At 45.5% G+C, this 13,372-nt stretch overlaps 1 protein-coding gene across 1 annotated transcript in view; it reads left to right on the top strand.

Annotated features, from left to right (window-relative positions):
- Positions 1 to 13,372, top strand: part of LOC119379083 (substance-K receptor) — a 441,935-nt gene that overhangs the window by 37,185 nt on the left and 391,378 nt on the right. The window contains exons 3-4 of the mRNA XM_037648255.2: positions 10,368 to 10,478; positions 10,926 to 11,088. Of these exons, the coding sequence (XP_037504183.2) occupies positions 10,368 to 10,478; positions 10,926 to 11,088 (274 nt within the window). The remainder of the gene's footprint in view (positions 1 to 10,367; positions 10,479 to 10,925; positions 11,089 to 13,372) is intronic.

The raw sequence follows: 13,372 nt of genomic DNA, 5'->3' as shown, positions 1-13,372 counted from the left end.
TGGTTTATCTTCATGGCACAAGCGGGGCAAAAAGGCAGTACCGCAGGAAGAAGAACTGTGTCGTTCTTCTTCTTGTGGTACCGTCTTTTTGCGCTGTTTCTACTTTGTAGACAAGAAACGATCATCATCATCGCGGCGCGCGCTCTCTTCGTCATCTTCTTCATGTTCTGATTCGCTCTCCGAACACGTGCGCCCGGCACGTGCTGTGCCGCTGCGCCGATTTGTCCGGCGTGGGATGCAATAACATGGATGGGCGAGAGAACGAGTACAGAGAGACAGAAAGAGGGAGAGAAAGACAGAAGTAGATAGAAAGAAAGGGAAGAAAGAGGAAGGAAGGAAGGAAGGAAGGAAGGAAGGAAGGAAGGAAGGAAGGAAGGAAGGAAGGAAGGAAGGAAGGAAGGAAGGAAGGAAGGAAGGAAGGAAGGAAGGAAGTAGTAGGCACGGAGGTTAACCAGAAAAACTTCCGGTGGACTACCCTACACTGGGGGATTAACAAACAGCAAGAAAGATTAATAAACAAAGAAAGAAAGTGGCAGAAAGAGAAACAGATGGAAAGAAACAGACACAAAAAAGACATGAAAAAAAAAACAGAGATCAAGACAGAAAGAGAAAGAAAGGAAGAAGGAGAGAGAAACAAAGAAAAGGAAAGAAAGAGGAAGTGAGAAACATGGAGAGAGAGAGAGAGAGAGAAAGGGAAGAAATCGAAAAAAGATAGAAAGAGGGAGAAAGAAATAGATACAGATTGAAATAAATAAATAAAAAAAAACAAAGACATGAAAGAGATTTTAATTAATTAAGCTACTGGGTTCTCTTATTGCCAAGCGACACTCAATCCAATCTGATCTATACCTAGCCAATATTCATGATTTACAATGTGATCTCGTGAACACTTCGTGCATCGGCGTGTGAATGCACGTGTGCCTAGTCAATCCAGAACCAGCCTAGTGCAGACCAGCTCTGCTGTGCCCCAGGCTTGCGCGACTCAGTTCAAGCTGAGCAAGTTTTAACGCGTTTGCGTTGTTAAAGAGCCCGTTTCACAGAAATTCCGGTGTCGGCGCCAGCACCGTTGGCAGTGACAAAAAAATCAGCGTTGTTCGTGACCAAATAATCGAGAAAGATGAGAATAAAATAAATAAGAAAAGTCTTCAGTTTGAGTGAGAATCGAACCCAGGCAGCCTGCGTGGCAAGCAGGCGTTCTACCACAGATCCACTCCAATGCTCGAAGCTGCTTCGAAAAAAAAAAGAAACATTATATGAATGTCATATAGTGGGAGGAGTCGTCTTAACGCATGCGTAGCAGAAGCGTAGAATCGTACCAGGCGTCAGAGCATGTGAATTGCACAACGCGTGGGTGTTCTAAGCCCCCCCCCCCCCCCCTATTACAAAGCGCTCAGACATATTTAATCATCATCAGCAGCAAAAGCATCAGGAAAGTGAGCAGCTGCGTAGGTAAGCTTGTTGCCCTAGGGACGCGTATAGTGGGCCCTTCGCTGATTCGCAAAATAATTATGGTGTAGTGGGCACTGCGCAACTGTACTTGCACAAGGCGTTCTAGGATAGTTTGAAACGGCCAATGTTACGCGCAAAGACGTTCGTTTCCTTGCGGCTTGGTTGAGACACGCACCGAGAAGCGAAGCTAGACTAGCAATCGAGAAGGCGATGCGCAAGGGGCCCGTTTACGCTATCGTCTTCTACTCTTGAAGGCGAAGCACAAGGGTCCTCCAAGTTTTTCTTTTCAGTTTTTTTTTTTGTTGCATTCCTGCACGACTGTCTCTTCGGGTTTAATAAAATAATAAAAATAATTACTGGGGCTTTACACGCCAAAACCACGATATGATTATGAGGCACGCCGTAATGGAGGACTCCGGAATAATTTCGACCGCCTGAGGTTTATATATACACGTGTGTCCTTTGCATTTCGACCCCATCGAAATGCGGCCGCCGTGGCCGGGAATCGAACCCGCGCCCTCGACCTTAGCCTTTCTTTGGATTTTGTGTTTTGTTTTCTCATTCTGTTCTACGTGCAACAAAAGTGCACTCTAACGAAAGCCTAGAGCTGTTCATGGGTGCTTTCCAAAATTAATTAACAATACTCATGTCATTAATCGGACCTTGTATTGATCATCTCATTAATAAGCTCGTGAATACAGGTTCGATGCCGGTGCTTATCTCAAGCGAGCACTCGTACGTGTGCAGGTTTACCAAGCTTTTCTTCATGCTCAAAATTTTGCAGCTTTCACAGGGTGTCGTTTATTAACTTCTAGGGGTGTGCGAATATTCGAAAGTTTCGAATATTCGTCGAATATTACATTCGAAGTATTCGTATTCGATTCGAAAATCGTGTATTCGAAAAGTTTCGAATATTCGATAACTCCGAATATTCGAAAAATTCGAATATGCGATTCGATTATCATGCATAAAATAACTCGTCTTCCACATTTCTGCTGCGTTCGTATCGCTAAAAACGTTGCCGAGAGGAGCGATAAACATCGTAAGTACACGGAGGCACGATATCTGCCTGCGACGAGCGCCCCAATACGTATGATTTATTGCTGGTGCATCTCCGACGTGCAGCGCTGTTGGCGATCATGTAACCGTACATTTTCAATATTATGCGGCCGTAACGTGCCGCGCTACCACTCGTTCACTATGCGGGACCACTTCTGAAGAAAGACAGTGACCCACGTGACTGGTGGCGGACTGTTCAGATACCCCAGTCAGGCAAAGCTTTGCCCCATGTACCTCCCTATAGCAGCCACTTCTGTTCCAAGCGAGCGTGCCTTTTCAGTGGCAGGGGGGGGGGGGTTGTCTCTGTTACAAGGGGGCGCCTGCTGGCTGATCATGTGGAGCAACCCATATTTCTTCATGATAACATGTATTCATTACTTTCATTGTGCCGTGATATTTGCTTGTGTTGTGATGTGCATTGTGCTAGCCTGGACATTGTGTTCTGGAGATAGCAGTGTATGTTGTGTTGCCAGTCAGGCTGTTAATACTTTTTTTTTTTCAAATAGCTACATGTTAAATAAAATATCGTTACTGTGGAGGCATTTTTCCTTTGATATTCGATATTCGATTCGATATTCGAAGGTGGATATTCGTATTCGATTCGTATTCGAAAAAATTGGTATTCGCACGCCCCTATTAACTTCCTTTCAATAAAGTAACTGTACGTGAACTCTTTTACTTATTCTCACGCAGTAGCTATTTTAACCTTCTAACTAACACCGTATGATTGAGATCAAGACTTTTGCTCGATAATGTTAGCCACTGCAGTGTTTTACCATATACGGAACACGTACTCGCTGCTTCTGAACTCGATACCGTCAGCAGGAATATGACCTCCATGTACCTCTTTGTGCACAATTACGTTGTTATACTATGGGATACGGACAGGCAGTTAGAAAGTGTCGTAGGGCTCAGCACATACGAGCAATGATCGGGCGAAGCGAAGTAGTGAACATACAAACACTGCGGGCGCCTTATCGTGGCACTGAAATGAAGCTTTCGCAGCGAAGGTATAAAAGCATGATAACGAAGGTATAAAAGCATGATAATGCCTTAGCGCGAAAAGCAGCACGTGCACGTTAAAAACGAAAGCTGCTCTTTCATTAGTTAAATCCCCATTACTGTTAAGATTAGCACAGCACAGCAGCGCCGGCACCGCGGGTATAAGCCCAAGTGCGCGCCAAAAAAAAAGAAAACCTGACACTGCGCTGAACTTCGAGGGCATTGAGTTGCTCGGTCGCGCGTCGCTATATATCTACATGTGCGCGAGCGCTCTGTTGATGCGAGCGAGGTGGCTTATACGTTGCCCGGAGATAGAAAAGAGAACGGACGGGGAAGATGGCGAGGGTAAGAGGGGGAGGGAGACACTTAATTTGCGCCCAACTGCTGCGAAAGAGCGGCTTCCTGACGCTGCTTGTTGGGCTGCACTACTTAGGCCGCCTCAACGTCAGACCGAGTTATAATTAAGCAGTTCCTCGGCGCCATTTTTTTTTAGTAACGCGGCGTGAACCAACTGGACGGTCCGCCTAATTGGTTCTACGTTCACGTAACAATTTGAGAGAGGCAACTTAAGCAACAAGTTCTCCCCAGCCGTTCTCAGCGGCCTATAAGATGCGTCGCGGATTAAGTGCGAGGCAAAGAAAGGAACAAGAGAGGTGCTGCGCACTAATTTGAAAAAGCTGACTCTGAGCGCGCGTTGTTGAAATGGTAGTTAGATATTACGCCCGTTTCTGTTGCCTGATTGGTTGAACACGTTTCTAACTGTGTACACGGAAAGGAAAGATGAACTGTGGGCGGCTTGACGAGACATGAGGACCAATTGTGCTGCAGTCCTGTTGCGAGGTACAGAGAAGGCTCTTATTTTGCTGCCGGAATATTCACTAACGTACGTATGTGGACAGTAATCACTGCGAAGCAATGAGTGTATACGTACCCGGAAAGAACTATACAATACAAATCATTGTCGCCGTGAAGCGGCGCTCTGAAGCGTAAGTTAGTGCGCGATTAAGTCGGGAGGGGGCTTCCGATTTTACGAAAGTACGCGTGAGCTAATTAACGATTAAGTTAGGAGATTTCTGCCAATTTTAGAGGTGCACAAAGTTGCAATTATGACTTGCGAAAATAATAAAAGGAACAGCCCCGTCAAAGGCGACTCTGAAGTCTGAAACGTTTGCGAAACTTACGACACTGAACGAGCTTTCACAATTGCAGCTTAGCAAAGGCGCACTTTACATAAAAGGTGGCGTTTCCCCCAAGACGCCACGTTTCTCATCTCTACATCTCAGGCTTCATTTTGCATGGCGGCATGCCACCAACTTCTATAGCTCGAAGCTCGGTTCCTTTCATTTCATTAATTCTAGTACGGCCCCCGCCTCCGTAGGGCAAGCGGGCACGCAAGAGTCTCCATCCCTATCCCCTCCCCTGCTTTGCCGGATCGAACCAATAAAGTTATTCTCTCTCTCTCTCTCTCTCTCTACGCAAATGCTTACACCAAATCAAGTCTGTGTTCAGACCGTGCAATAACACAGTCAGGTGAGTCTTGGAAGAAAGACTTTAAACAGGCAGGCTTAATATCTTCATTTAATAAATATAGAAGGTATATCTTTGCTCTCTCTGTTTTCTTTGTAGCCTCTATTTTTAAATTAGCGTGGTGTTTGTCAAGAGATATCCGAAGGCAAGGTTTCCTTGCTGGGTCTGTAATGAGGAGACATTTAGAAAGCCTAATCAAAGAATTATATTTAATTAGCATTCAGGGTAGTTGCTTGAGCGGCGAATTCTGGAGCAGTCTCATTTATTTGTGTCGTCGTTTTGAGAAAACCTTGAAATTCGTGATGTAGTAACAAAAATACGTCATTATGGGTAGTAGTTATTAAGGGTAGTGACAGAAGATGCCGTCTGAGTTTATACAAAAACCTCACACGCCCACGCCCTGACTACAGCGCCGTAATGCGCCAGTCTGCCTCACCCAGCGCCTTGAAAATGTTCCGTCGTATTAACAATGTGTGTACTCGCCTTTCGGCCTATGGCTTCAGCGCGAATCCGACGGAGATCCTCTATGTGGAGGCGAACGAGTGGTGCCTACTCCTTTAAAAGTCATACTTCAGCCTTGCGTATTTTCTCAGGGTAAATGCAGACTCTGAACATCACTCTCGTAAAACCACGAACGATACCACAAGTAGAACTTTATATCAGAACCGTTCTGCAACGAGTGAGCCTATCTCAAACCGCGGCAGAAGGTTCTCCGATGATATGGACGTCCCTCTTCTGGAGCAACATATAATGGCTCCTGAGAAGCTGTTTTCACTGTGGCTATGACAGATGATTCACTGCGACAGACCCTTTATGGAGATCACAAAAAGATTCCCCAAAGGCACACATCCGCATGAATTTTTTCAACTCCGGTTCAAATATTCCTGCGAAGAGCTCTATAATAACGCAAACAAAATCAAAATCCGGTGTATCATATGCAGTACTCGGTCCCAACTTTACTATAATATATTTATTGGGGTTTAGCGTCCCAAAACCACAATATGATTATGGGAGACGCCGCAGTGGAGAGCTCCGGAAATTTCGATCACCTAAGTCTAAGTACACGGGCTTCAAGCATTTTAGCCTCCATCGAAAATGCGGCCGCCGCGACCGGGGTTCGATCCCGCGACCTGCGAGTCCGCAGTCGAGCACCATAACCACTAGACCACCGCGGCGCGTGTCCCAACTTTACTGAATCGAACATTATGCACTATTCGCAGCTGAATCATACAAAATATTATTGGCTGTGAACCATACCGGAAAAACAAAGATAGAAAATGCCATCATAATTACTGATTCTCTAAGTGTACTAAAATATTTGAAGACGTTGCAGAAAACAAGATAATCCAGTATTAAATAACGTGCCACTGAGCTGGCTTCACTGCGGAGGGCGCTTGCACATATCAAAGATCAGAGACCCGACTCTTGGGTGATTTTCTCCGACTCACGAGCCGCGCTGCAGTCCCTGAAATCACCACGTACGCAAGACCAACTAGTCCTGAACATCAGGCGCCTGGCAGTAATGCTCATGAGCTACACCACGATGTAGCACTGCAGTGGCTACCAGCTCAGTGCGGCATAGAAGGGAATGTTCGTGCTGACTCCGCTGCCGGAGCTGCACAGAGGACGAGGACGAAACAGACAAGGACAGGCGCGAGAAGTTGCGCCTGTCCGTGTCCGTTTCGTCTTCTGTCCAAGAAATCTTGCGTAAGAAGTTGTTGACCTATATTCAGTCATGTGTATAGCATACGCACTTTTTTTATTAAAGGAGTTTATTGCCTCACGAATCGACTGCCGCAAAAATTTTTAGAATTGGTCAACTATCCGAGCCCAGTTACAGAGATTTGTCGCGCACTGTAATTGCTTCCTCCCTTCTCTCGTCCCGACGAACGCGCTGAAAGCTAAGCAGGGAGAGATGGCACGGGAGAAAGAGGTTACGTCACACGTGTGTCATGACCTTGAGCACTTTTTTTTCTTCGAACGCGCAGCTTGCTTTCAGTGTGATCGCGAGCACGCGCGCGGGCACGTGGCGGCCTCTCGCGGCGGTCGCGTTAACTATGCAGCGCACGATGCTCAAGTCAGCCAGTGGCCTAAAGTTTGGGTATATGGCGCAATCATTTGGGTATATGGCATCATTTGTAGAAAGAAGAGGGAACGATTTCTACCGTACTTTGAAAATGAATTGTAAATTTGAGGCAGCGTACTGCGCTACAATGTTTGGCTCGCGTGTTCCCAGGAGCCTCGACTACCGATCGGCAGCGTTTTCCGACCATGCTGAAAAAGTTTTGCAGGGCCCCTTTAACACAGAGGCATATATGGTAACATACTCGCAGAAGAAGCTAGCGCAGAGATGGCGAGAGTAGGCCGATACTCCTCTGTAGTTGTCCTGGCCATTTACCTGAAGCGTTTCATAAGGAGAAAGCTCATTAATTACAGGCAGCACTTACTGGACACAGAAACACGCATTAAGTTACATGTTATCAAAACGCATCTACACTCCATCTCACCACTGCCGTTCAGCACTGCCAAAGCTTCAGGGTGTATGTAAGCAAGCCACATGCTTGCGCAGCAAAACATAGTTCGAGATATAGTTACCGTAAAATTGGCAGAGCTGACACATTTGCGTTTGTCTGGCGTGTGTTACGTCATATCGATATGTGATATGCTTTTTTCTTCTTCGCATTTACGTCGAACTCATTTAATTATTTGTATCAGTAACCGCCGGTAACTGTGGTTACAAATCAACATGGTAGCACCCACGCAGACGCGACCGCCCGCTTCGATCCGAACTTGTGCTTGCTACTGGCCCACTGCGCTGACAGCAACCATTGCATTATTGATGCATTATGGTTCTTAGAAATAGCGCATTATAATCACGAATACATTGCTGTCGAAGCGTCAGAACATAAATCTAAAGTAAAGAGAAGAGTCAGTTGAACTTACGGGCCACACAGCGCACGACGACGGCGTGATAAACTCGAGGCGGTGGGCACCTGCGTCGACGGGCGCAGCCGTGTTGTTTTTCTTCCAGCTGCGCTGTCTGCTCGCTTCACTCGCCCAATGCCTACCTGCAGACGCCGCGAGCATAGAGTTTCTCAATATTGTAGGAAACTGTATGGCCGCGGGGACGCTAAGCGGACGATGCTGCTCGGGTGAATACATCATGAGGGGCCGTGTAGCCTCCACAGTTCTGATGGTAGCTTCTGAGATGGAGTATAGGAAATTGGCCACTGATATCAAAATACCGGCATGCTTAAGTAACAGGCTGCAAACTCAGGATAGGGCACCCACAGAACACACACTTGTACCTGTGGTCTTGTGGTGACCCACCAATTTGTCCTAAATGTCACGAGCCACTTACCGTGCTTCACATCCTGCTGCAATGTCCTCAGCTCGAAGCTAACAGGAAGAAAGCATTCTTCATTGCCATTCCGGCAGCATACTCCACTCCTCCTTACATATTCATCGGCGGAGAACCTATCTTTAAATATGAATCACTGTTGGCATTTTTAGAAGAACGTAGTTTTCATGTCTATATTCAAGCGTACTGTAGCACGGCCTTATAGCAGGCATCGTTAAAGTCATTTTAAAGCATCGCAAATTGAGAACCGTCCCGGCACGAAAATACACCGTGTGTACCAACAGTACATTTCACGGCTTCCTGCGTCGACACATTGGCCACATGACTTGAACTATCCGCCCTGGTTGCTAGAGCTACCAACTATTGAAACGTCAATAGAAGGACTTCGTAGTAAACATGACGTACCAGCCATTGCCGCTCTACAGTTGGCCTCACATCACCTGTTTGACAGGTACCAAGGCTACACTCACGTGTACACTGATGGCTCCGTCAACAAAGAGACTGCGACATCGGCATTCATCACTCCGGAGTTACATGAGGAACATGCATGTCGGCTGGGTCATCTTTCCTCTTCAACAACATCGGAGCTTGTAGCTTGCTAGCCATCGGCTTTATTAAACTGTCAACGACGCCCAGAAGGTGGGTCGTAATCACGGATACCCTGGCGGCTCTTGCGTGTGTGGAAAATGCGACTTCAGAAAAAATAGATATACGTATAGTATACGCGATCTTGAAAAAGCTTTCAGAAGCTACGAAGTCAGGTCATCACGTGGCATTTCAGTGGGTTCCCAGTCACTGCGGAATCAAGGAAAATGAAATGGCAGATGAGTTGGCGAAAGGCGCTCATCATTACGCACAAACCCGCCTCATTCCTGTATCCCAATGTGACATAAACGGAATTTTACGAAGAACAAAACGTGAATTATGTTTATCCACCTGGTTCCCAGACAGCACAAAGGAATCGATCTTGTACGCTGTTGACCCTAACCTTGAGTGCCATTTAGACCCCCAACTCCCAAGACGTATCGGCACACTCATTCATCGCCTAAGACTCGGAACCGCTTACACAAAACACTTCTTATTTTGGATACATCGATCATCATCGTCAACACGTTCGTGCGGCCACGACGACGAGGATGTGCACCATCTGTTGCTCGACTGTCCCAAGCACGACACACAAAGACAGCGACTCGAACAGGAACTTCACACGCTGGACTCTGAGCGAACGTTTTCCTTAGCGAAAATACTAGGCCCATGGCCGACTAGGATAAACCATAAAGCAATGGAAGTGCTCCAGCGTTTTTTTTTTTTTTTTGAAGACACTAATATTTGCGATGGCTACTGAGTTCTTGAACTTGTAGGACTGTGTGTGTATATATATATATATATATATATATATATATATATATATATATATATATATATATATATATATATATATATATATTATTTATTTATTTATTTTGTTATGCTAACAACTATGTGGAAAGCGGTAGCCGTCACCAAGCAATGATGACAACAACTCCTTCATTTATTTTCTATTTCAATAAAAAAAAACGCACTGGCCTCCCATCCCTTGGCCTCAAGGACCTTGATGAGGCATTAGTGCCAGATACACGCGACTTTATTCTTGCTCATGATCACTTTGGAATACATCTTATAGCCATAGTTCTGCTCACTTCTCATTGTGATACTTTTTATCTGTATATATTTATTTTATGCACTCCTGTGTCGATTGTTTTTAGGCATCCATACAACCAAATTACATTTTTCGCGATATATCGCTGGTCACGGCCATCTTAAAATTCACATGCTTGACGCTCCTTGGCCACACTTGGCCCTTGCGCCAATAAACGCTATGACGTCATCCTAATTTGTCCGCGAGTGAACGACCTGTTTGTCCGCAGCGTTCACTATTCGATGAATTTGTGAGTGACTGCTTCATTTTTTTTTTGTTTGAACTTTACAGGTGATCACAATGGTGTGCACGGTCCTCATCGCCTTCGTCATCTGCTGGATGCCGCTCCAGGTTATCGTGCTCTATTCGCAGTTCGGAGACTCGAAACAACGGGACAAGGAGGTATGCGCGTCTCTCGTAAAATGTTGAGCCTTCCGACACCCGTGTCGGACTTCTTCCATTCCATCGCTTGACAGCAGCCTGAGCGTAAATGGTTCGAACTTCTTCCATAGTGCGTTGTAATTCTAGTACCGAAGCAGCGATAAGAATGGATTTAGAACAAATAGGAGCTGACGAATCTGGGTTAGCATGTCAGAAACACAAGAGTGCCCAGCTCCCAGCATACTGTTGAGCTCAGTATTGCGATGGATAGCCATAAATGAGTTCATAAAAAGCTCACTGGACGCCGACCTGCAAGAAAGCTTGCCACGCAGTCCCATGAGTTAAAGGCTTTGTAGACGACGTAAACCGAGTCACCGATTTCGCAGGAAGGTGACGAAATCATTGCGCAGAAATTTCGCGTTCACGACGTACGTGGAATCCACATACGTCGATTTGCTTCATTTTCAGATGCCGGACTGGTTCACCGAGGCGTCGTCAGTGGCGACCTACATCGCTTACTCCAACAGCTTGCTGAATCCGATCATCTATGGAGGCTTCAACAATAACTTCCGCCAGGGACTCTGCACCGTGCTCCAGTGCTACATGCGCAGGAAGCCCTCGCAGTTGCCTCGTGAGTCATCCCTCGCATGTCTAGCTCTTGTCAACTACTACACAATGCATAACGCGGCTACTCCGGGAGGCGCCACTGCTAGCCTCACAGTGGTACCACCGCTGGCCGAAGTCCTCGTAACAAATAAAAAACGACATTGATTTTTGCATTTTCTGAACACACACACAACCTTCAAGAATGACTGACTTTGGTTGTGAGCTCCGTTTTATCGGTTTGCAGATAGCATGTGTTAGCCTTAATGTCAAAGAAAAACTGTAGAACGATGGTCAAGCTGGCGTGTTGGAAATTTGAGATGACTCATTGTGTAAATGACCTGCACGATGGCTCACTTCCAATTTTCAACTAGGCATGAACAGCACTTGTCCTGCGTTCATTTCTCAGTCCTTACCCGTTTAGGCCATGCTAAAATAGAATCAAAACAAGGTTGGCAATCACACGGGCAGCACCGTATTATATAAGGACCGCGGCATGCGTCGGGATTTAAAAAAAAATGCGGTAGGTAACAACGTTTTCTTTGGCGAACGCTCGCAATGTGACTATTTTTTTTTCTCGGAAGGAGCACTAGTCTTTTACTCGTGGCTCTTGTTTCTACTTGTGGCTCCTTGTGCTTGTTCTACTTGTAGCTCTCGGAAGCGTTTGAAAGCGTTTGAGCAGAGTTGCGCGAGCGTGTGTCCATTTCATATTTGGCGTGTTTCGCGGGCTCCTGTCTTTTCTCGGAAAAAAAAGGAGGGCAGATTTCACCACAAAATGAATGCATGATTCCGGCGTTGTTTAACGCAAACAACAAATTAAGTTTAATATTTTACCGATTGAAGTAGTGATTTAAAAGGGGGCTAAATAAAGTTAACCGAAATTATTTACTACTTACTAATGAAAAAAAAAACACAGGTTGTAAATAGATACGACTCCCACAAATATACATAGAACTTTCCTACAGCGTATGATTTTTATATTTTGGTCAGAGGTATATATATATATATATATATATATATATATATATATATATATATATATATATATATATATATATATATATATATATATATATATATATATATATATATATATATATATATATTTATCCTAGATGCACAGCAGCAGCAAGAACCATGCGTATTGCGCACCCACGCGATGGAAAGATATTTGGGCAATTTCACTGAATACGAAACGCAACGCCTTGGCTATAACACCTGCGAATATTGTTGTCCTTGCATCGCTATATATACATCATCTTTCGCCCCGACCTCATTACATTTCTTGGGCATATTTTCCAGCGATACAAATTTGTGGCGACTAGCCCGGATGTTGCAGATAGGACTGCGATGCAGCTACATATACATGTATACTGTATTAGCGGAATTGGCAGTGGTTTAGGAATGATAATTTAGCGAATTTCGCACCAAAACGTTAGCTGCCCGATTTTTAAGGTTCTAACAAATAATTGTCAATGTCGCCCAGAACATAGCAGGGCGTACGTGGCGATGACCTAATAAGTCCTCTTTTGGAATTCCATGGGGAATTTTGCGATGACCGATAGAGGTGGGGCATCAGTTTGGTCTAGTCCTTTAGTCACGCTAACTTCTCCCAAGTGAACTTGGCGGAAATGACCAAGGGGCGTGCTGTCTGCTTCATCTGTCTCAAGGCGCCCCGAGAAGCCTTCTTCATTCGTCTGATCCCTAGCGGTGAGTGTGGAATACGGTCAGCAGCTTCGTTACCAGCTGCGCCATTGTGTCAAGGTGGCCACTGACGAACGTTGGTAAGATCCATGATGCGCACATTTTAAAGAATATGCAATGTACACTTACAGCACTTGTTTAAGAGTGTTACAATTTTTGAAACTTTGGATTATGTGTGTGTGTGTGTGTGTTCGCGAGCTTCAATTGGGGGCGATGATATTGTACTCTAATATATGCGACTCGTCACCACCTACACCCCCCCCCCCCCAGCACCTATCATTTCCTATAAATCATTGCACATCCGTGTCACATACGCAAGTAGAAGCTATCAAGTGCCCCACTGGTCTCTGCGTGATTCTCGGTATCGTAAATAACTTTTTATGTGCTACCTTATCTCGCTGTACTCACTGCAAACGCAACGATGCGTGGCTTCGTACAGTATAGTTGAAGCAGCGTTGTGATCGCCTTGTCGAAAACTTTGAGCGAGAATACAGAAAGGACGGTGAGAAGGACGCAGGGCGCTGCACATTTACACAGAAGCGACAGCCGATGCCCCTAAAGCGGATGTGAGCGACTAGTCAGAGGCAGTGTTGGCGGTAACGCGTTAC

The sequence above is a fragment of the Rhipicephalus sanguineus genome, chromosome 1 (assembly GCF_013339695.2).
Source record: "Rhipicephalus sanguineus isolate Rsan-2018 chromosome 1, BIME_Rsan_1.4, whole genome shotgun sequence".
NCBI classification, from domain to species: Eukaryota; Metazoa; Arthropoda; class Arachnida; order Ixodida; family Ixodidae; genus Rhipicephalus; species Rhipicephalus sanguineus.
Note: the sequence above shows the minus strand (reverse complement) of the source record. Positions and strands in the feature narration are given on the sequence as shown.